Here is a 24,433-nt window from a genome sequence, read left to right as displayed (position 1 = left end):
GTGGGCAAGTTCTCCCTTACACTTGGGGTTAGTGCATAAACATCTTCAACGTCACTGGAGCTGGCAATAAAGTCATCAACATACAGAGAGTCTTTTAGAGTGTTAACGGCCTTTGGATGACTTGTTTGGTATTTTTCCAAGTGATTTGGGATTGTGGCTGTAAGCAAGAATGGACTTGATGACACTCCGAACACCATATGGGTCATTCTCAGTGTGTGTGATTTGTTGTCCTCAGCATCGGGGGGGGGGGGGGGGTCCTGTGAGCCACATGAACCTCAAGGCATCTCTGTCTTATCAGCAATAGATATATCTGTAGGAAGGCCTTTGTGATGTCTGCCGTGAATGTAGTTGGATGCAAGCTGAATCTTACTAAGATGGTTAGGAGGTCTGGGTTTAGATTTAGTCCAGTGAGCAGACAGTCGTTGATTCCTTGTTGAAGATAGTCCTCCATCACGCCATTGTATCTCTTGAACAGTGTCACATCAGTTTTTAGCTTTCTTTTCATCCCTTCACATCTTTTCTGGATGATTCTCAGATTGTTTGGGCGCTCTGGTGCATCTTGTTGCCATGGTAACTTCACTTCACACCCTTTGATGTACTTGACTGACCTGTCAAAGTTTTATTGGGCCTCAATATCATCAGCTCGTTTCTCACCTTTGCTGGAGATGCCCTGGGACCCTATTTCCCAGAATGCACGTAGCTGGTTTGAAACCTGTGTGGTTTCCTCAATACCAATCTTCATGCATGAAGCTTCACTCATGCTCAACATGGATACTGGTCCCTGCGCTGTCCAGCCGAAAATGGTTTCTACAACAACCAGGGATTCTGATAGTCTTTCTACTCTGCCAGACATGATTTTCCAGTAGTAGTCAGAACCTATCAATATTGACAGCTCCAGTTCTTCATTGCTGCTGCCTGAAACATCTGCTGATGGCAGCCCCCTTTTCTCTAGCTGCTGCCAGATTTGTTCTCCAGGAACTTGCATGATGGCAGAGCTCACTTGTGGTGTTTTAACGGCTTCAAGCTCAAGATTTTGCTCCTTGTTGCCAATATTTTGCAAAATTAATTTCACAATATTACGTTCCATTGTTACTGAAGTGTCACTGCCAAAGGTGTGAAGCTTTAAAGTCTCTTGTTTCACTATTGGCAATCCCAGTGCCTTTACCTTTTTCTCCAAAACGAAGCTCCGCTGACTTCCTCCATCCATCAGGCAATGCACCTTTCTCTTCCCTTTTGCTCCCTCTATCCAAACTGTTACTGTCTGCAGAAGAACTGTATTCCACTTCCCTGTGCTTGTCTTTAATGTATGGGGAGCCACCGAAGAGATGACGGCTTCAGTTGTCTCTTGAGCTCTAGTTGGGGTTCAATTTGTTCACCTTTATCGCACATAGTAGTGGGTAGTGTCTTCGTCCACACATGCTGCATGAAACAGCCTTTATTCTACAGAATTTGGCAACATACCACTGTCCCGAGGCATATGAAACACCTTTTCATCTTCTTTAACTTTTCCTTGCGCATCCTGACTGTATTATCTGTGCACAGTTCCAACTTATGCTGTCACAGAATAAACAGTAATAATGCAATAAACAGCCTTGAGGGGAGTTTGAACTGCCAGTGTGAAGCGCTGCAGCTGATGGCAAGTTTGGCCTTCTGAATTTTCCACTCTGAATCTGGTTTACGACGATGCTTGTAAGTGGATTGGAGGTCTTTGTTAAGGTTCCTTGCTTTGGTTACGCGCATGGCACGCTCTCTGCTTTCAACTTGCTCTTCTAGGAAAGTGATGAGTTCAGGAACCTTCAACTCGTGCTCTGTACCTGTTTTGCATGTATAAGCAAGGACAATGTCTTCTGGAATCATCTGGAGTAATATGGGGCACAGCAATCCTCCATATAAAATGTAACTTGATTGATTGATTATCTATCTGAGACCACTCCTAGAGATTTCAAGCTTCTGATCTGGACATAACACTCATCGTGTAGCTGTCTTAAGGCATAATTTATCTCCGTTATTTTCAGCCTAGCCAGGGCTCTTGCTGCTGGACCCATGAGATATGACTTGAGATATGTAAACTTTTCAGTTTTGGTCAGCTCTCTATTCTCATGGATAGTGCTCTCAAACTGATCCCAGAATTCCTGCCACTTTGATATTTCACCATCATACTTGTTAATGTACAATTTGGGCAATTTTACTGATGGCCTGTTGTACAGTCTGTTTGACTGTGTACTCACATTGCTCAGCCGAGGTGAGCCCTGTTCGCCCGCTCTCGCTTCTACCCTGTCATTGCACGAGCCTTCCAGAGGTTAACGTTGTCCTGATAATCCACAGTTTATACTATGTCCACTTCCAGCTCGTCCATCGGTGCCTCCTCTTCTTCCTTTTCTAATTCCAGGAGATTATTTTCCTTAACCGACAACATGGACAGTAGCTCTCGTAGGGAGTCACAACTCACATCGTCCTTGCACGTTTCCTCTTCAATTGCCCGCAGCAACTTAGTTGTAGACCCTTGTACAACTCCGCGCCTTTGTTTCAGTCTCTTGTCATTTTCTCCGGCTCTTCTTTAGCTGGTAAGGTAGTTACAACTATCGGCAGGTCTGATATTAATCTTCTGTCCCGGGTTACGGCACCAAACTCTGCGGGGACTTAGCTACAACTTCTACAAAAATGACCGGGACATCACGTCTGAACTTTCAAAAGTTTACTGAACAACTGCGTATCATTTACTTTAATAAAATGCGGGGCATTCAACTGTTTTCATCTCACTCGTGTTAGTGAAGTTCTTCCCCGTTTTTCAACACCGCTTTGGGCACTTGTAACTTTACACTCAAAACATCACTGTCACCTTGTGGTGTGTATTAGTCACTGTTCACAATTATAATTCTTCATAAACAAACAAAATGATTCAACATTCACAATATGTAACCTTTTTAACTGTATGTTTTAACTATATGCATTACTGTGAATAACCTGTATCAATGAACTAAATATATAACACCCATGGTATGAGCAGGGGGCTGGGCTTAAGGTAAAAGAGCACCGTGGTACCTTGAGTCAGTTCACCTCAGGACCTCATGGTAGGACCTCTAAACTGGGTGTACAGTAGGCCATATGTGTCTAAAGGTGTAAAATTAAACTCTTTCTTTTGTGGACTTTATATGCATATTTTTACTGTTTATTTTTGTTACTTGAGTTTTTGATTTTTGATTTGTGTTTACTTGAGCTGGGCTGTTTGAAAAAGCACTGTAAATAAAACACCATTGCACTAAAGTGCTACTGCAGTGGAGCCAGTCTTTTTTTATTTTATTTTATTTTTCTTTATTTATGTAATTATTTATTTATTTATGGTCACCCATGAAGCCTGCCTCTCCACGACAATTTCATTTATGTCCATTTTATATTTTGGTAGAAATTGATAACTTGTCATTGGGTCGGGGTTGTGCCAGTTTCTCTTCAGTTGGTTCAGGAAGTTGGTTTTCAAAAATGATCAAGCATCGGAACTCTCAGGGTCCCCACGAATCTTGGAAAACCTTGAAATTTATACACTAGTTTTCCAGTCATGGAACATGCTTTGAAAATAGTTAAGTTGAGAAAATGTCCTGTAAATATTATTGAGGTAATGGACAATTGTAAAGTTAGGTTTTAAAATTGTATTTTTGCCAATTGAGATTCCATTTTTTTAATCTATATATTTGGCTGAAATGTCATATCAGTGTTGAAGTTTGGGTGATATGTTCAGTTACCGGCTAAAAGTGACAGTCCATTTAGACTGACACTTTCATTTACAGTTAATAGAGAATAATATGGCCTTCTTTCGGCAATGGCTGTCTATCCAAGCAAAAGTCTTGAAAAATGTCCTTGAAAAGTTCTGGAAAATGATTTCCTAAGAAGAGTGGGAACCATTTGTTTGTTTGTTTGTTTGTTTAGAGGGACTTGATATATTCCTCTATTAAGAACAAGAGCTCTGTTATTATCAGATAACTTATTGTTCCTTTTACAGCTTGAATTGATGGCATTAAGAGTGAATTCACTATGAATAAAATATAATGATGACCTACAGACAATTACATTTTTAAGACTAATGGATTCACTGTGAAGTGTGTGGGAGTGGGGGCATGGGGGCATGGTCAGAAAAATGTGGGAGATTATCATTAAATTTAATCTAATTTTCTAAGACTTTTTCTGTCCTTCTCTGCACCATGGAGATTTTAAATTATTTTACTATGAATAAAGATGGTCAGTGGTCCCACTCTAATTTGGGGAACATCATTACCAAGATTGTTGGGCATGGCCATTACAAAGTTAATACTATATATGCTTAAGTGCTATATGTTCTTTGTGGAGCAAAGTGTGATGTTAACTGCTTTTAAATGGCTTACTCAACCTAATTACATAGTCCAAACCAACATACATAAAGCCATGACTGGCATGAAGGGCTGAACACAAAATGCCTGATAGTCATTGTCATTTAAACTTTCTTTTTCTTTTCTATAATTACAGCTGATCCTCTGGTGGGAAGCATCGCCACACAATACCTGACCAACAGAACAGAACATGACAGAATAGCCAAGCAATGGACAAAGAGATATGCCACATAGACTCCCATTCACCAACCCTCCCTTCATTAACCATCCAAACCCCTCCTCACTGTACCTCTCTCTACCTCTCTCCCTGCTAGTCTGTTAAAGCACACTCACTAAGTGCAACAGTATACCTACAGTATCCTCCTCCCCTCCCTGACCTTTTCTCTACCTTTTCTGTGTAAAGAACTGTCTTTTGTTCCTTGTTGACTTGAAAGCTTCTTTTTTATACAAAGAGTAGATTGGGATTTTTATTTTCCAATATCTAAATATTGGAAGTATTGTATTGAGAAAAAAATATTATTATCATACGCATTGTCCTTCAGCTATACAATATGTAATCTTGGTTTTTCTAGTGGCACCTGGAGCAAACATGCAGAATATATGCTTTTACTTGTTTTGTTTTTTTCTTGCCGTGTGTTTTTTATTTTTTATTTTTTTCCAATATGTTTTTGATTTTGTAATTGTCATTGATATGTTTTCTGCATGGAACAGGAGGAAGATTTGCATTAATAAAAACTTCATGCTTTTCCAATCCCTCTGGTTTTGTTTGTACTGTACGTATTTTTTCAAAGGCTTTTGAGGCAGACCACAAAGTATAGGTCTGCTTGTGAAAGAGGCAGGACTTGTATATTTACTAGCTACCCGCCACCTCTGCAGTTGCAGAGTGGTTTGTTGTGCACTTGTATTACTGAAGCACCCAATAAAACGCACTGTGGTCGGCTTGTGAGACTGCTCTCCTCTGTCTGTCATTTGTGTCTGACAATAACCCACTATGATCTGTGCCATTTGAGTCCATGCAAAGATTTTTCCAGGTACTCCATCCCACTTTTGGGAATGCTTCAACATCATACAGACATGCACCAGATTTTTTTTTAAAAAAGTGAATTCCTCAGACATCAGATCAGCTTAGGCCAGTGTTACCATTCTTGGTCCTCAAGTAAACTACCACCAGTGTTGCTAATTTTCTATTCTGGGCAAGGCAAAGTGAATTGATTTATAGAGCATATTTCATACACAAAGGCAATTCAAAGTGCTTTACATAAAGGCATACAAAGACATTAAATAAGAGTACAGAACAAGATAAAAAGCAAGTGATTAAAAGATTAATATATATATTTTTAATCATAAAAGATTAAGACATTCTACCAGAATGTTCATGACATTTATGTATCTTGTTCCAGGTGTAAAACCACCCTGATGGGAGGCTGGAATAACTCGAACAGGTGAATGTAATGAACTACCTGGTAGAATAGGACCAGCAGTAGTGGTTGTTACCTGAGTGTGAAGTAGTGTTTTAGGCGATTACATTTTTCAAATTGTTAGATACTTGTCACGATAAACACAACTTGTACACTTTAAATGCTGATAATGTATTGGTATTGTGGTATGCTATATGACGGTCTGTAAAGCACTTTGTTTTTATACAAGTATGAAAATATATCAATAAATAAAGCTTAACATCACATTATATGTACCAGGTATTGTTGGTAGGTTCCAAATCTGGCGGTGATCTTCGAGGTCGTTTTTGAAAAGTCGCTTATGTTAATATGAGGTAAATATCAGCTGGTTATGTCCAGTTTACTGTCGGGTCTTCCACCGGGAAGCTGTTCTGAACCGCTCCGCCGCCGCGGCACTTCCTCTCCGCAGAGGGCGACAGGCGCAACCCGAGACAGCGGCGGAGGTTCAGACACAATAGAGAGGGTGAGTTTTGGCCGCAAAATGCTTGCTTTGACGTTTTATCTCCATGACTGTGTAGTGAGTTCGGTTCAGTCTGCTGCATGCGTGTTGTTTCAGGTGAAGTGGTGGAATAATGAAAGTCTAAAATAAAAACTAAAAAAAAAATCTGGAAGACAAACAGGACAGTCGTGTTTTAGTGGGGTGCTCGGGAAAAAGGCTTTGGCTATTTGCTGGATAAGAACATTTGCTGATTAACGCTTTTAATGCATTCTTTGTTAAATATTTGGAAAACGAATTCATTCCAACTCTGACAAGAAAGGCATCGGCGTGGAATGCCAGTTAATGTCATGTTGTGTGCTATGAATGCTAGGCAAACGGGCATTCCCAGATTCTTTCCAGGGAGTAGTCTTATCCCGTCCGTTAGTTAAGGCCCGGCGATTTCCATTGGCTAAAACGTTAGCGTATTAGCCGCTTAGCCCTAGCTAGTGGTTGATGATTTATTAAATAGCCACATGATCACTGGCCAGCAGTGACATTTAGTATAGAAAAAGTGTCGACGCTATTGTAGAAAGGGTTGCAGCCAGTTAAGTTTGCTATCTTGACGATATATGCCTCTGTGTTCATGAAAAGCTAACTTGGTTTAAGCTTGGCTAATATGAACCCGGTGGTTTGGAAAGCAAAGCGTAGGGTTAACATTAACACACATACCCTCCTCTCCTCCACACACACACACACACACACACACACACACACACACACACACACACGCACAAACACGCGCACACACACGGCAAAGTGCAAGGTAATACATTTTAACTTTGATTATCCCCACACACACGCACACACACACACACACACGTTTATAGCATAGTCTGGGTACTATAACATTTATGTTGCACATGCTAAAGTATTCGCAGTTTAAACAATCATTCATCCTGACTTACTGACTTTACAGCTAAACACATTTTTGGTTAGGTTGTTAATTAGCTTTATCCAATTCACTGCCCAACAAGATACTTCTCAGATCAGTGATACAAGTGATTTCACAATTTCCCTTGCAAGATGTATTTCGATCAGGGTAGGACATTATTTTGGCTGTGACTGGTAAGTCTGGCAACCAGCACCATTGGTAGGTAACCAGCCCCGAAGTTTTTCCTACCCCTGCAATGTCACATTTGTAATGTTGAACAGTGAAAGAGGCAATGCATTTTAGAATCCATCTAGCCCTCTGGCCGGTCAGAATTTTTTTTCTGTTTTTTTTTTTTTCCAAAGTTGGAACTCATAAGGCTATCCATCCTCTGCCTATGTATCTTAATTTATTGCATTGCCCTAGGTTCTTGCTCTTCTCCATTCCAAACCGGTATGTCGGATGAAGATTCGCGTGCCAGCACCAGCTCTTCCTCATCGCCCTCGTCCTCTAGCCAAAACAGACAGAGGGACACACCTTGCAAGAAACGGGAGAGTAAAGCCAGCATGAGCAAAACCTCCAAGCTGCTTTCGACCAGCGCCAAAAGGTAGCAAATGCATTCAGTGCCTTGCATCTCAAAATAACCTGGTTGTGAAAGGTGTCAAGTGTGTGTGGTAATTAGTCAGTTATGACACCCTGTGGTGCCAAGTGTCATCTCTCCTTAACAGTTCACTCTCTTTGTAGGTTCTACAAGTTTGTCAATTGCCTCTTAGTTTTTACTGTTGTAAATCCTTCTCTGGTTCAGAAAAAAAGTAATTTTACTATGTTACTGACAGAAATGTCAAAAAAGCAATAATGATCCCTGAAGACAGCCGCTTTGAAATTTGAAAAAATCATCTGTTTCTGAGTGACTGATAGAGCTTGCTAGTTTGTGTTTAGCATTGTTTTGGAGAATAATGGTCCATTGCCAATGATCACTCTTAGGTATTTTATTACTGTGAGTATTTGTGTGCAGGATTCAGAAAGAGCTGGCGGATATCACACTGGACCCTCCGCCAAACTGCAGGTGGGTTTCATTTGTCTAAGGTGTGTTCATGTAGTTTTCCCTTTCTTGAAAAGACAGTAGTAATTCTGTCACACGCTTATAGAAACTATAACAAGAAAATTTGCTATATCTACTTGAGAAAATGGGAACTGATGATGACAATATGATTTCACCAAATAATAATGAAAAAAACATCAGTGAAATGTGATGGATCTCTGAAATGTGTATTATGTGTGACTTACATGAAGGCATGAAATCACTCACTTGAAATCTTTGCAATGTCGAAATTATTTCAAATGAGTGGTCACTATTGATAGATTCAGTGACTTCACAACATTTAGCAACCTTTTGACTGACAGGGCAAATGTCAGTTGCTAAGAATCATCAAAATGTGTTTGCTGCAATTTTGAAGAAAGGACTGATTTTATATATTATATTAATAGTGCCCCAAGAAGCCATGACTTCTCTGCTTTGAGTTTTCTTGTTAGAGTGGCGGTGCTTCCTCAGTTTGCTTTTCAAACAGTGCAAACCTGTAATTTATCAGATCCATTAAAATACATTACTGTTTTGTTTCTTTGGTTGGTTGGTTTTCATTCATCTGTTTTTTTTTTTTTTTTTTTTTTTTTTACGTTATGTTGATTGACAACTTTGTGTAAGCATTGAAAAGTATCACAATCCCTATTAGGCTGTGCTTTAAGTCAGTTATAGCCTTTATTATTATTTATTATTAGCCTTATTATAGAGAATTTGCAATGGAGCTATCAATCATTTGTCAGAATTCTGAAGATCAACAAAATCACCTTGAAAGTACAGATCCCTGTAAGATCATGTGAATGTACTTAATTAAGCCGATGTTTAAAATCTTAGAATAATTGTTACTGAATGGTTTTAAATCAAAGGAAACCAGTCTTTTAGCCTTATGGTCTTCATGCCAGCACACCATCAATTTCCTCAATAAAGGGAATGGCTTACACATAGCCTACCTAAATCAATGATGCATGTAGAGTACCTTTGGAGTGACTACAATAAGATTCCTAATGTAATGTTTTGTGTAAAAAAACAAAAGAAAATAGAATCTCTTTGATGAGTTATTTTAAGGGGTAAGTTCTTCTTGATGCTTTTGGGGCTTTTTGATGGCTTTTTTACTAGCGACAGTTTAAGTGGAATTAACTTAATGATTACTTCAGATTACACAATTTGCTGCCTTTTCTTAGTGAGAGATTTTATAGCTTCATTAATCCTTTGAAATGTATTAGTTCTTAGAAACAGTGACTGATGCATAGAATTGGTATTGGAAGTGAAAAGAGACTCCTTGGCATGAGTTGGAAACCGAATAAGAGATGATCACAGGGAAGACTGTCGGGAGACTGGGGATTGAACCACAGTTTTCTCATAAGGAGCATACTTATACCTTCAGCCACCCAGTCCCATAAGCCTTTACTAGAACTTTTGTTCTTTTCCTTTTTTCATTTTCTTTTTCAGCCATGTTAATTTAGCCCAAACAGATCCCTCTGTATTCATTTCTTACTTCGTATTTGTTGGAGAATTGCAGAGTTCCATCCAGAAGTCTGTGTCAGTGTATCAGAAGCACAGGTCCCAATCCTCCACTCAGAAGTTTCAAATCAATACTGTTATGTCTTGTGTTCATAACCCCATGGGGGTTCCAGACCACATGTTCAGCATGTAAGGAGGATAAAGAGTCAGCTGCTTTGTGGAAAATCAGTATGGAGGATGATCCCCAGACACATGAGTGATTCTCTTCCATACGATGCCCCAGGGAGAAGGAATTTTCATCACATAACCTTTAAAGGAAATTTTATGCGAGTTGTCTTGAGGACTGTCTGATATGTAAACGTAGCTTTTTATTTTTTATTGTTTGAAAAATTTCCCAATTTTTAAACAGTTTCATTTGTGAGAGCTACAGAGTGAAATGGCAGACATGTGGCAGCTTTGAATTGTTTTTCCCGAAATGGAAAATGGTTGAAAGAAAAATGGTTTATTTGATGATCATTTTCCACTCTTCAACACTTCTTTTTTTAATTTGCAAAATGCTGGGTGATACATGAAAATCAAAGTTGTTTCATTTGCCTCATACAGCGCAGGTTGATGTCACGTTTCCCTTTCCTTGACACTGGTTTTGCAAAACCTCTCCAAACAAAGTGCTTGGTTTTACAAAATTACAACCTAGAAAACAATTTCATCATAATGAAGATTATTGTCTCTTCATATAGACATATTTTATATAACTGTTGTTTCATTTGCCAAGTAGTGCGTTTGCTGTATGAATTGCAGTATACATGGACAGATTTTCAGCATCATTTCTTTTTTATTCACTTGGCAGTGGACACTCAGTGTGCAGTGTTTAGAATTAAGTCAATCTGGAGAAAATGGAAGATTTTCCCTCAACATCTAAGATGGTTATAGGTCATCTAATTCCCCACATTAAAAATATTGTAGCCAGCTGCAGTGTAGACGTTGCAGTAGTAGGTATTCTTTCATTTAACTGTGCAGCCCTAAGTGACAATAACCTTTGTTCTTGCAGTGCTGGCCCTAAAGGCGATAACATCTATGAGTGGAGGTCGACCATCCTGGGCCCACCAGGTTCTGTGTACGAGGGAGGGGTCTTCTTCTTGGACATTGCCTTCACACCCGACTACCCCTTCAAACCCCCCAAGGTATCAATCTTAAAATTTCTGTCTTCCATCAGTGCTTCACAGTTTCATAATACATATATACTAATCAGCCAAAACATTAAAACCACTAGTAGGTAAGTATTTCATTACAATGTCACATGTCAAGGGGTGGGATATATTAGGTAGCAAACGAACGGTCAGTTCTTGAAGTTGATGTGTTGGAAGCAGGAAAAATGGACAAGACTTTGACCAGGGCCAAATTGTGATAGCTAGACGACTGGGTCAGAAGATCTCCAAAACGGCAGGTCTTGTGGGGTGTTCTAGAATACAGTGGTCAATACCTACCAAACGTGGCCAAAGGAAGGACAAACACTGAACCCGTGACAAATTCGTGGGCACCCAAGGCTCATTGATGTGCATGGGGCACGAAGGCTAGTCTGTCTGGTCCATTCCCACAGAAGAGCTACTGTAGCTCCAATTGCTGAAAAAATTAATGCTGGCTATTATAGACAGGTGTCAGAAGACACAGTGCATCGCTGCTTGCTGCGTATGGAGCTGCGTAGCCACAGACCAGTAATAGTGCCCATGATGAACCCTATCCACTGCCAAAAACACCTACAATGGGCACATGAGCTTCAAAATTGGACCATGGAGCAATGGAAGAAGGTGGTGTGGTCTGATGAATATCACACTTTCTTTTACATCATATGGACGGCCAGGTGCATCTGTGTCATTTACCTGAGGAAGAGATGGCAACAGGATGGACTATGGGAAGAAGACAAGCCAGCAGAGGTCAATGGTCTGCTGGGAAACCTTAGGTTCTAGCATTTATGTGGATGTTACTTTGGCACGTACCGCCTACCTAAACATTTTTGCAGACCAGGTACACCTCTTCATGGCAATCGTATTCCATGATGCCAGTAGCCTCTTTCAGCAGGATAATGCGCCCTGCCACATTGCAAAAATTGTTCAGGAATGGTTTGAGGAACATGACAAAGAGTTCAAGGTGTTGCCTTGGCCTCCAAATTCCCCAGATCTCAATACAGTCAAGCATCTGTGGGATGTGCTGGAAAAGCAAGTCTGACCCGTGGAGGCTCCACCTCCCAATTTACAGAACTTAAAAGATCTGCTGTTAACATTTTGGTGCTAGATACCAGAGGACACCTTCAGAGGTCTTGTGGAGTCCATGCTTCAACTGTTTCGGTGGCACGAGTTGGACTACACAATATTAGGCAGGTAGTTTTAATGTTTCGGCTGATTGGTATATACCAGACCATAATACCAATAATAATGACTTTAACAGTAATGCCAAGTTTAGATTTTTAAGCAGAGCAACAAAAGAAGATAAATATTTAAATGTCAAGATGGTGCCACAGGGTGATGCGCTTAAGTATTTTAATATGTTTACCTTCTTAGAACGGCATAGTGTTTTACTATTTAGCATTGTTGCCTTGCAGCAAGATGGTTCAATTCCTTGCAGCAAGATGGTTCAATTCCAGTCCATCTGTTTTGAGTTTGCATGCTCTCTGTGTTTTTCCGTGGGTTTTCTCCCACGGTCCATAGACGTGTGTCAGATGAACTGGAACATCTAAAGTGTGCGTGTGTGTGTGTGTGTGTGTGTGTGTGTGTGTGTGTGTGTGTGTGTGTGTGTGTGTGGGTATGCGTGCACACACGCATGTCCTGTGATGGACTGGGGACTTGCCCAGGGTGTCTCCTTGTCTTCCACCCAATGCATGCTGGGATAGGCCCCAGCCCCCCTGTGACTCTATATTGGATTAAGTGGGTGTTAGATGGATGACCATCTTAATTTTGTGTGAAACTGCCAATGTCACATTCTTTGTATATGTGCAAACTTGATAAATAAAACTGTTCTTAGAAACTGTGTGCTATATGGATGAATGATTTAGAAAGGTGGCTGGAAAGAAAGAATGGTCTTTTTTTTCTACCTAAAAATATCGAAATTTCCTCTTACTGAGAGCAGGAGTTTCACCTTTTCTGTCTCGAAATTTTCTACATTCTTGGCTGCACCAGCCCACAGCTGGTTGAAATACTGCCCCTCCCCTACTGAGAAGAAAGACAAGACAGATGTCACAAATGAGATGGACGAGTCAAGCCCTTTCACTCATTAACTTCAAAATGTTGTTTTCATTCTGTCATAAGTTTAGGTAAAGGCCACTACACCAAACATGACAACCAATAATGGATGGAACTGAATAACTGAGTAGCAGTTTTTAAATCTGTAACTTTGCCGTATCAACAGTAGTTCTCAGCTTCTGTGTCAGGTATTTGAAGTATGCCACACAGCAATGGATGAAAGATTTTCAGTTACTGTGGGTTTAGTGAAAATGGAAATATTGGGTGTTTTTTTTCAATGGCATTTGATCATGTTCGCTGTTTTGGTTAACTCTTTCAGGGATGTGAATTTTCCTTTCACTCAGTCATATCCTTACCCATATATCCAGTTTGTGGTTCAAAGTGGTTTTCATTGTCATGTCAGTTCACTGGTGATCAGTGAATCATATTGCAATCCTCACCGATTCTCATTATCTGGATGAGTTAAGGTATGTTGTGGAACAAATAAGGTTGATACAGCAGCAATTAAAGCCCCGGTCCATAATCCCACTTTTTTTTTTGGTTTTGTATAGAGATAGGAGGCAGATTAGATTCAATGGAAGTACTTCTTGTTTTTGTTTTTTGTTTTTTAAGGTTTTTGTTTAATAGTTGAAATGTTTTGTATTGGAAAGTAATATACATTTCTTCATTGGGTGTATGCTATCGAATTTTGTAACAACCTATAATACCAGAGACTTTTACAACCTGGGTCTAATTTCTGCTGTGCAGAATCTAATTAGCCGAGCTATGGAAGTAATTTGTTTTATTCAAATTATACATTTTAATAATCACTCAACACCTTAGCTCTGATAAAGCTTACAATTTTATTGTGTTAAATTGAGATTTGCCTCACACAAGAGCTTATTTTCTTATCAAAAGGAGTCAGCATGGAGTGATGCAGGGAGTTCTTTTTTTGGGGGGGGTTGTAAAACTGATTTTTTTTTTATGATCTTAATACAACACACATATCTGGAATTTAATGACATACTTTCTCGAATAAGCTCTGCTTCTATAAAGGTGTGTAATAACTTCATTATGTTAGCAAATGTAAGGGCAGCATGGTGGCCCAGTGTACTGTTGCCTCACAGCAAGAAGGTCCTGGGTTCGAACCCCAGGCCGTCCCAGGTCCTTTCTGTGTGGAGGTTGCATGTTCTCCCCATGTCTGTGTGGGTTTCCTCCAGGTGCTCTGGTTTCCTCCCACCATCAAAAAGATATGCATGTTAGGGGTAATACTCCTGTCTGTGCCCCTGGCCAAGGCAATGGAAAGAAGAACTGGAGTTGATCCCCGGAGACTGCAGCTGCCCACTGCTACTAGGATGGGTTAAATGCAAGAACAAATTTCATTGTAACTGAACAACTGTACAATGACAAAATAAAGTGGCTTTCTTTTCTTTTTCTCTAATGGTTTAGTAAGCCAAGAGGCCAAAAATAACTGCATTCCCCATCGTTGATATATAGATTTGGGAAGCAGAACGGAAACCCCTTTGAATTAAACTGGGTCAATAAAGACTTGTGGTGTTGGACAGTAAAGGAAATGTCCAACAATAAGGGAACGTGACGGTGAAAATGTAGGAATTCAGTCACACCATCACTCTAGAATATCGCTGAAATAGAAATCTTTTGACAAAAGCTGAGTTTCTCTTTAGAAAAATGCCTAAAGATAACAGACTGATCTGTCTCTAATATACATATTTGTGAAAGACAGAGGTTTTGAGTTTATAAAGAAAGCACTGGTGAGGTGTTTGACATTCCTTGCACTCATCTTTTCAGCATTGTAAGGGTTTCAGTGCTGTGGCTGTCCTCTGAATATCTGCTACTACTACTTTCGGCTGCTCCCGTTAGGGGTCGCCACAGCGGATCATCCGTTTCCATTTCTTCCTGTCTTCTGCGTCTTCCTGTGTCACACCAGCCACCTGCATGTCTTCCCTCACCACATCCATAAACCTCCTCTTTGGCCTTCCTCTTCTCCTCTTCCCTGGCAGCTCCATATTCAGCATCCTTCTCCCAATATACTCAGCATCTCTCCTCCACACATGTCCAAGCCATCTCAATCTTGCCTCTCTTGCTTTGTCTCCAAACCGTCCAACCTGAGCGGTCCCTCTAATATAATCGTTCCTAATCCTGTCCTTCTTCGTTACTCCCAGTGAAAATCTTAGCATCTTCAACTCTGCCACCTCCAGCTCCGCCTCCTGTCTTTTCGTCAGTGCCACTGTCTCCAAACCATATAACATAGCTGGTCTCACAACCATCTTGTAAACTTTCCCTTTAACTCTTGCTGGTACCCTTCTGTCGCAAATCACTCCTGACACACTTCTCCACCCACTCCAACCTGCCTGCACTCTCTTTTTCACCTCTCTACTGCACTCCCCGTTACTGTGGACAGTTGACCCCAAGTATTTAAACTCAGATGTCTTTGTCACCTCCACTCCTTGCATCCTGACCATTCCACTGTCCTCTCTCTCATTCACGCATAGGTATTCCGTCTTGCTCCTACTGACTTTCATTCCTCTTCTCTCCAGTGCATACCTCCACCTCTCCAGGCTCTCCTCAACCTGCACCCTACTCACTACAGATCACAATGTCATCCGCGAACATCATCCATGGAGACTCCTGCCTGATCTTGTCCGTCAACCTGTCCATCACCATTGCAAACAAGAAAGGGCTAAGAGCCGATCCTTGATGTAATCCCACCTCCACCTTGAACCCATCCGTCATTCCAACCGCACACCTCACCATTGTCACACTTCCCTCATACGTATCCTGCACCACTCCTACATACTTCTCTGCAACTCCTGACTTCCTCATACAATACCACACCTCCTCTCTCGGTACTCTGTCATAAGCTTTCTCTAAATCTACAAAGACACAATGCAACTCTTTCTGGCCTTCTCTATACTTCTCAATCAACATTCTCAAAGCAAACATCGCATCTGTGGTGCTCTTTCGTGGCATGAAACCATACTGCTGCTCGCTGATCGTCACCTCTCCTCTTAACCTAGCTTCTATTACTCTTTCCCAAATCTTCATGCTGTGGCTGATCAACTTTATACCTCTGTAGTTGTTACAGTTCTGCACATCACCCTTGTTCTTGAAAATCGGTACCAGTATGCTTCTTCTCCACTCCTCAGGCATCCTCTCACTTTCCAGGATTGTGTTAAACAATCTAGTTAGAAACTCCACTGCCATCTCTCCTAAACATGTCCATGCCTCCACAGGTATGTCATCAGGACCAACTGCCTTTCCATTCTTCATCCTCTTCATAGCTGCCCTCACTTCCTCCTTGCTAATCCGCTGAACTTCCTGATTCACTATCCCTACATCATCCAACCTTCTCTCTCTCTCATTTTCTTCATTCATCAGCCCCTCAAAGTATTCCTTCCACCTTCTTAGCACACTCTCCTCGCTTGTCAGCACATTTCCATCTCTATCATTGATCGCCCTAACTTGCTGCACATCTTTTGCAGCTTGGTCCCTCTGTCTAGCCAATCGGTACAAGTCCTTTTCTCCTTCCTTAGTGTCTAATCTGTCATACAACTCACCATATGACAGATTAGACACTAAGGAAGGAGAAAAGGACTTGTATATCTGCTACCTTTTCATATTTTGTGTGAGAAAACTTTAAAATGCCTGGAGGGAAGTGACCGTCTTCAGTCTCATGCTGAACCACAGTCGGGAACCATGTGAGGGAGTGTTACAGAGTTTGATAATATAAATTTAATTTTTAGGGTAGATTTAGAGTCGCGGTGGGGAATCGCCTGCTGTGAAAGACAATTTCTAAAACAGGTTTTCATTGTGGCCAAATACCACGTGAGCTGCTACTTTTCAATGATCAATCTCTTGTTCCTGCTTGAAGCTGTCCTAATTTGTCAAATCAGAAAGTAACATGTTTATTTAGAATGGGGAGGGGGGGACCTTGCATGTTCATGGCTGTCATTCATGGCTCATTCACGTGATCTGTTACCAGTGAATATAAATGAACAAAATATAGTGATAAGACATACAAAGTTCTTGGAATGGAAATGTATTATGATTATGGAGTGACAGGCGATTGGAAAACTCCAATCAAAAAACGAAGAAGACAGGTATGGATTCATGCTATCCATCGGGAGAACTGGAAGACGTGGTCAGAAGAGCAAATATCAAACGCAAAGAACATTTCATATCTGGGACGGCACGGTGGCGTAGTGGTTAGCACAGTCACCTCACAGCAAGAAGGTTCTGGGTTCAAGCCCCGGGGTAGTCCAACCTTGGGGGTCATCCCAGGTCGTCCTCTTTGTGGAGTTTGCATGTTCTCCCCGTGTCTGTGTGGGTTTCCTCCGGGTGCTCCTGTTTCCTCCCACAGTCCAAAGACATGTAGGTCAGGTGAATTGGCCATACGAAATTGCTCCTAGGTATGAATGTGTATGGTATATGTGTGTCAGCCCTGTGTGATGGCCTGGCGGCCTGTCCAGGGTGTCCACCTCCTGCCGCCCAGTGACTGCTGGGATAGGCTCCAGCATCCCCATGACCCTGAGAGCAGGATAAGCAGTTTGGATAATGGATGGATGGAGTGACAAGCATGGCACACACTCCTAGAGTCTTGGGGAGGGGGGGGGAGCTAAACTAAAAGCTTTTAAAAGATTAATACAGTTAAATATCACATTTTAAGTCTTTCCATCTAGCATCACTGTTTGTTTCTTGATTTTGTTTTATGAATGGGCTGATCTCTCATTGGAAAAATTTAATCAAGAAACAAACAGTGGTGCTAGATGGAAAGTTTTAAAATGTGATGTTTAACTGCGAGTGTATTTCACAAAACTATTTCTCACTGGCTTTAAAAGTTACGGGAGTCATACATTTGAGTTGATCAACACCCTGATTCTGTGTCAAGTGTGGCTGGAAATATTTTTTGTCTTTGCAAAATCGGGTAATGGGCTGAAAGAGTTGTACATTTGTTACAAGCATTGGTTTAAGCTGTCTGGTCATAGGAATAACATTGTTTATTAAGTGAGTTCTATTCTAGGATGGTCTTTTTTTCACTTGGATAGTTCTAGACTAAATTCATGAAGCACTATCATCTATATTATCCCTTATCCTGAACTGTGTTATCTTCATCAGGTAACATTTCGTACGAGGATCTACCACTGCAACATCAACAGTCAGGGGGTGATCTGTCTGGATATCCTGAAGGACAACTGGAGTCCTGCCCTGACCATCTCCAAGGTGCTGCTGTCCATCTGCTCCCTGCTCACAGACTGTAACCCAGGTGAGACGGGACAGTGATCACAACACCATGCTGATGAAGGCTTTCAGTCAAAACATGACATGTTCCAGCCCATCTAAATAAAACCACAGTGAGATAAGGAAGATGATACCCCCCACCCATCAACAGGGGTTTGTGTTAACCAAGAATGTGCCGTCATTGACAGAATTTTTAAAGCGTTGACAGTAGTGTTGTGTCGGTTTCCAGTTTTCCGGTCCGGTTCGGTGTACAACCTTAAAACGGGTTTAATTTTATGCAGATCGACTGAACTAGCATTTGTCATTGTGGGATGTTCTGGCAAATTAAAAAATAGCCTACATCATCAACCTGTGCTGATGGCGTCATAGCACTAAATCCAACTTGTATTGCATTAGTAATAAGCAATATGACAAGTTAATTAACATAATATCATGTTTGTTTATAAACGGACTAACAGACCCACAAGTGTTTTTGTTCGTACACAATTTGTCGAGCCGGTACCATGCATTGGAAAAGCGCCATTAGTGCTGAGCTGAGGCCAGCAGCAAGGAGATAAAATTTCAGTGGGGGAGGGGGGTGCATGGTGTGTTTCTTTACTTTGTTTGAGGTTGACGAGAGAGACGAGACATGGTAGAGTTAGTGTCAAAGAAAACAAAAACTCCGCCAATATGGCAACATTTTGGATACGAAGCTGACGAAAGAGCTGAGCTGAAAAACAAGATGAGGCAACGTGTAAACACTACACTCCTTATTTTGTGTTTATTGTCAGTTGGCAAACCAGCTTAGAGGTGCATTACTGCCACCAACTGGACTGGAGTCCATCCATCCATCTATTATCTGAACTGCTTATCCTGCTCTCAGAGTCGTGGGGATGCTGGAGCCCAATCCCAGTAGTCACCGGGTGGCAGGCGGGGAGACACCCTGTACAGGCCGCCAGGCCATCATAGGGTCACTACACACTAATTCAGCCTCATTGTGTTCCACTCGGGAGTGGTTGCTGAGTCAAGTGCCACACCTAGTGGTAGAATTCAGTGTTCAGTGTTTGGCTTAATATCAAACCATTTTACATCGGCCCAACCCAAGCTGACAGATAATTGCAGTTGCAATCTACCATTTTGATAGAATCTCCATCAGGAATTGGCTTTGTTGGCTTTTTGGAAGGAAAAAAACTCGTATATTTCGGTAAGTTATGGTGCAGATACACTGGAATAGAACGAATATCGCATGACGAAATTTACAAAAAGGGTATACAAATTACTTGCTGAAGCATTATCAAATTGTAGCCTGTGTGGTAGTTATTTTGCTGTCTGTGTAAAGAAGGATTCTAGCAGTTAAGAAGTACATTAAATGGGTCCGCGGTGGTGTAACGGTCTAAGCATCGGCTTTGTGTCGATGCAATTGCCCTCTGGGGACCGGGGTTCACACCTCGGTCTTGCCAGATCCGACTATGGCTGGATTCGATGAAGGACATTGCTATAGAGCGAAAGATCAGATTATATCCAATGTTATCTGTATGCCTCTCCCATGTCCTAACAGAGGAAGGTGACCTTTTAACTACATAGACTATTTCTAGAGACACTCAAATAAATGTTCAAGACCTACCAAATTAAATGGGAAACAGAATACTGGCGTGATGTTGTGAATGAATACTCGACTGCGGTCGAAGGATGCTAATGATGATGATGATGATTTTTTTTTAACTTGGCCATGTTGGCAGATAACCAACCACTAGGTGGTCTGATTCTATTTGTCTAGTTCACTAATAAATGATGAAAGTGACCGGTTAACACAGGCTTTCCCAAAAACCTTGGTTTTAAAATAGGTTTTCAAATTGAAGAATTGGTATAATTTCTAATAGTGTCCTCACTTAATGGGACACAAATTTGAACTTTTCCCATAAATCTTCATCTTTAAAAGAGTTGTCTGCCTTCCTGAAGTGAAACTGTTGGATCTAAAAATGAATGTCTCCTCAGTTTCTCCTTCTTTCTGTTGAAATGTGACAGGTTCTTTTTTCTTTGTCTCCTATGTAGTTTTCATTTCCTTTTTTGTGCTTTGATTTGATTTTGCATCCTCTGTGTCTCTTTTAACCATTTTTGCACATGCACATTCGAAATAAACTAACATTAAACATCTCTGTGTTCAGCCGACCCCCTCGTTGGAAGCATCGCCACCCAGTACACGACTAACAGAGCGGAGCATGACCGCACGGCCAAACAGTGGACGAAGAGATACGCCACATAAAGAAGTCCAGAGAGGACGAGGGGGGGTTTGGGGGACAGAGGGACATGGGGACTCCTGATGGTTTGGGTGTGTGGGTTATTTCTATCTCAGATTTTTAGTACTTTATTGTCTGGTATATCTTTTGCTTCCTGATTAAGTTATCGCCACAAATATGGTAATAAAGAAAACCGATGAAAATAATGCCCTGATTATTTTGTGGTTATTATTGTAATTGTGGTTATAATAATGAATTGTTTGAAGTTGATTTTTTTTAAATGTTCTCAGTACATGGTTCTAGTAATAATGGACAGATACTGTAAGGTAATCATGAACCAAGAACTAAACATTTTAAGTAATATTCAGTCAATCACTCAAGTTGTATTTTTATAGCGCTTTGCTAGCTGCAACAGCCACTCAAAGTGCTTTACAATTAATTCACACTGTTACAACCCTGGCTCAAGGAAGTAACAACAGAGGGGAGGCAAGTCGAGGGTTGCAATAATAATCAAAATATTTAATAATAGAAAAAAAAGATGAATGAAGTTCAAAAAACAATGCGCTGGTCAGAGAGAGGAAGCGGTGGGATCCGGAAGTCTCAGGAAGTGCGCAGATCCCCGGGAAGCCTCCCTCGGAGCGCGGGAACAGCAAATCGCGGAAACCTGAAACTGAAACGGACAAACCCAGCAGGCAGGAAGAGGAGGCCGTAACAACACACAAATCGGGGACCTCAAAGGACCCGAAACTAACAGGCACAACAACAAAACAAGCAAGACACAAACAAATCAAACCAAATAAAAAAATACTGGCCCGACCTGGGACAATCTCCGCCTCTGGCCACCTCCCCTAACGGACCCCCACCCCTCGGCAACCAAGGACCCTAGGAAGCAAATTTTAGAGAGCCAGAGGTCGGAGAGAGGAGGTAGGGAGACAAGAGACAGAAGGACAGTACAAACAACACACAACACAAATACTAGCTGTGCCCTGACCCAACTAAGGGAGCAGGGGCACGGGAAAGCATCTGCCACAACATTGTCTAGCCCCCTCCAAGTGGTACGCCTGCAAAAACAGGCACCACCGCATGACCCTCTGATTTGGGCTCAGCATGGAACTCAGGAATAGAAGAGGGTTATGGTCTGTATACACCACTAACGGAACGACCCCTGACCCCACATAAACCTCGAAGTAGATCAGTGCCCAGATCAGCGCAAGCGCCTCCGTCTCGATCACCGAGTAGTTTAGCTGGTAGGTGTTGAACTTTTTAGAGAAAAAACTAACGGGTCGATCCACCCCCGAACTATCTGCCTGCAGCAGCGCAGCACCAGCCCCAACGTTGCTGGAGTCCACCTGGAGTGAAAACGGAACATCGAATCTAGGCGCAGCTAGAACTGGAACCGAGGGCAAAAGTTGTAAATGCCAGCTGACATGATCGATCCCACTCAAACTTGGCCTTAGCCTTAAGCAAACTAGTCAGGGGTGTAGTGATATAATGCCATGTATATCCACTGGAACTACACTAGGTGTTATGTACTACCCGGACTGTTATTATGGTTACACCACTACCATGTATGGTTATTACGTCTGCCTACTGAGCCAGGATTAAACCTGAGTTCTATAACCCGGTGTGGTCATTGATCCTCGACCAATACTAACCCAAGTATTACTTCATGGTGGCAGCGGCAAAGTACTTTCTATGAAGAATGAAGATAGACTGATAAAATTGTCGGTGGATAATTTCTGTCATCATTCAAGCAAGAGTGCGCCGGATATGAGCTAGCCGCAAAGCTAACTAGCTAGCTAGCAACAGGAGACGTCATGGCATCGCATCTACCGACGATGAATTGGTCAGACCCGGACCTGGGTGAGGCAATTTCACTGTATAAACAGAAAATGACTCTGTATTTAGAAGATGAAGAAATAAATGGCGCAGCTAAACAAGCTAGGAAAATATGTCGTGGAATCGGAGATGAAGGATTAAAAAGACTGAACGCCAGTGGTCTCACCGATGATGAAAAGAAAAAGCCTGCCAAACTATGGGACTTCTTTGAAAAACAGCTAAAGTTGAACGTACATTTCAGAATCCATAGACTGCAACTGATGCAACACAGACAGAAACCAGATGAGAATATTGATGATTTTGTGACCAGAGCCAGAACACTAGCACAGAAATGTCAGTTTTCAGACGAAGAGCTTAACGAGCGTATGATTGAGCTTATTATTGCGAGCACTCCCCATGATGCCCTGAGGAATGATCTATACAGCAAACCAAAAGGATATTCCTTAGCAGAGGTTCTGGCTGAGGGACGAAAATATGAAGCCCTGACAGCAGGCAATGAACAATTAGACAAACTTAGCCTGTCACACAATGAGAGAATCCACGCTGTGGACAGGGACCGCATATGTCGTAACTGTGGGAGAAGCCACAAACCACGTCGATGTCCTGCATATGATGATGAATGCAATGCGTGTGGTGCAAAAGGTCACTGGGCGCGGTGCTGCAGGAAGGCCAAACGAGAGCGCCAGGAACACTCCAGCCAGAGCAGGAGCGGGGGAAGTAAGTCCCACACACCACAAGACAAACAGCACAAGCGCAAAACCTATATAGACAAAAAGCAACAGAGCAGGACTCGCATACATGCTGTAGAGAGTAGCAGTGAAACAGACAGTGAGAACGAAAGTACTTACCAGAAACAGTTCCACTCCATAACTATCAGTGAAAAGTGCATGCATAGCATAGACAGCAAGCCGGCCAGAAAGGAGACGTACACAGTCCTGAAGGTGACACCACCTGACCTACCTGGTCGTGGATACACACTACGTCTGAAGATAGACACAGGTGCGTCAGGCAACACACTCCCATTGCGTACCTTCAAGCAGATGTATGGTGAAAATGCATGCACCCAGAAACGACTGAAAAAAACCAACAGGAGGCTATCTGCATACAGTGGTCACGCCATCCCCTGCCTAGGCACCATTGACATTCCATGCCAGTACAAAGAATCCAAATGGATCAATGCAAAGTTCTATGTTGTAGACGTACCAGGGCCAGCCATAGTTGGGCTGCCAACATGTGAACTGTTAAACCTAGTGACTGTCAATGTAGATGCAGTGACCGAGAAAGGACATGCAAACCAGAAAAAAGTCAACACAAGACAGACAAAACCCAAAATGACCATATCTAACAGTGCAGACCTAAAGAGAGCATACCCAGACCAGTTTGATAAAATTGGCAACTTCAGTGGAAAGGCCAAGCTCTTCCTGAAAAAGGATGCTGAACCATTCATAGACCCACCACGTAAGTGCAGCATTCACATCAAAGACAAACTGAAAGATGAACTGAATAACCTAGTCGAACAAGATGTGTTAAGAAAAGTAGAACAGCACACAGACAGGTGCTCGAGTCTGGCATACAGCACAAAGAAAGACGGTTCCCTTCGCATATGCTTAGACCCCCAAAAGCTTAATGCCAGCCTTAGGAGATGCCCACACAAGATTCCTACTGTGGAGGAACTGAACCCAAAGTTTGCAAATGCAAAAATATTCAGCAAACTTGACGCAAAAGCTGGATATTGGTCAATACACCTAGAGGAACAGTCACAACTGCTAACCACATTCCGAACTCCATTTGGTAGATACTGCTGGAAACGTTTGCCATTTGGTCTCAGTGTCTCTCAAGATCTCTTCCAGGCAAAGATGGACCAAATCCTGGAGGGGCTCGACGGTGTTGTCAGCATAGCCGATGATATCGCAGTCTACGGAGCAAGCAAAGAGGAGCATGACAGGAACCTGACCAACCTGATGGAGAGAGCAGCCAAGACAGGTATTGTGTTCAACAGTGACAAGTGCACAATCAAACAGACAAGCATCTCATTCTTTGGCAACCTGAACACAGACAAAGGTATCAAACCTGACCCAGCCAAAATCAGGGACATCCAGAAAATGCCGACACCCCAGAACAAAGATGAACTGAGCAGATTCTTGGGGATGCTGACCTACCTATCACCCTACATCCCAAAGTTCGCAGACAAAGCACACACACTGAGG

General features: G+C 41.8%; 2 protein-coding genes across 3 annotated transcripts in view; both read left to right on the top strand.

Annotated features, from left to right (window-relative positions):
- Nucleotides 1–5,295, top strand: part of ube2e2 (ubiquitin-conjugating enzyme E2E 2) — a 67,099-nt gene extending 61,804 nt beyond the window's left edge. For both annotated transcript variants that reach the window (XM_056285628.1, XM_056285629.1), the window contains exon 7: nucleotides 4,495–5,295. In XM_056285628.1, the coding sequence (XP_056141603.1) occupies nucleotides 4,495–4,592 (98 nt within the window). In that variant the 3' untranslated portion in view covers nucleotides 4,593–5,295. The remainder of the gene's footprint in view (nucleotides 1–4,494) is intronic.
- Nucleotides 5,296–6,227: 932 nt separating this feature from the next.
- Nucleotides 6,228–20,580, top strand: LOC130117553 (ubiquitin-conjugating enzyme E2 E1-like). Its single transcript, XM_056285660.1, has 6 exons — nucleotides 6,228–6,278; nucleotides 7,588–7,768; nucleotides 8,177–8,227; nucleotides 10,749–10,881; nucleotides 18,049–18,196; nucleotides 20,316–20,580. Exons 2-6 carry the CDS (start codon nucleotides 7,617–7,619, stop codon nucleotides 20,411–20,413), a joined length of 582 nt encoding a protein of 193 aa, XP_056141635.1. The 5' UTR covers nucleotides 6,228–6,278; nucleotides 7,588–7,616; the 3' UTR covers nucleotides 20,414–20,580.
- Nucleotides 20,581–24,433: the final 3,853 nt, after the last annotated feature.

Source organism: Lampris incognitus, chromosome 9 (assembly GCF_029633865.1).
Source record: "Lampris incognitus isolate fLamInc1 chromosome 9, fLamInc1.hap2, whole genome shotgun sequence".
Taxonomy (NCBI): domain Eukaryota; kingdom Metazoa; phylum Chordata; class Actinopteri; order Lampriformes; family Lampridae; genus Lampris; species Lampris incognitus.
Note: the sequence above shows the minus strand (reverse complement) of the source record. Positions and strands in the feature narration are given on the sequence as shown.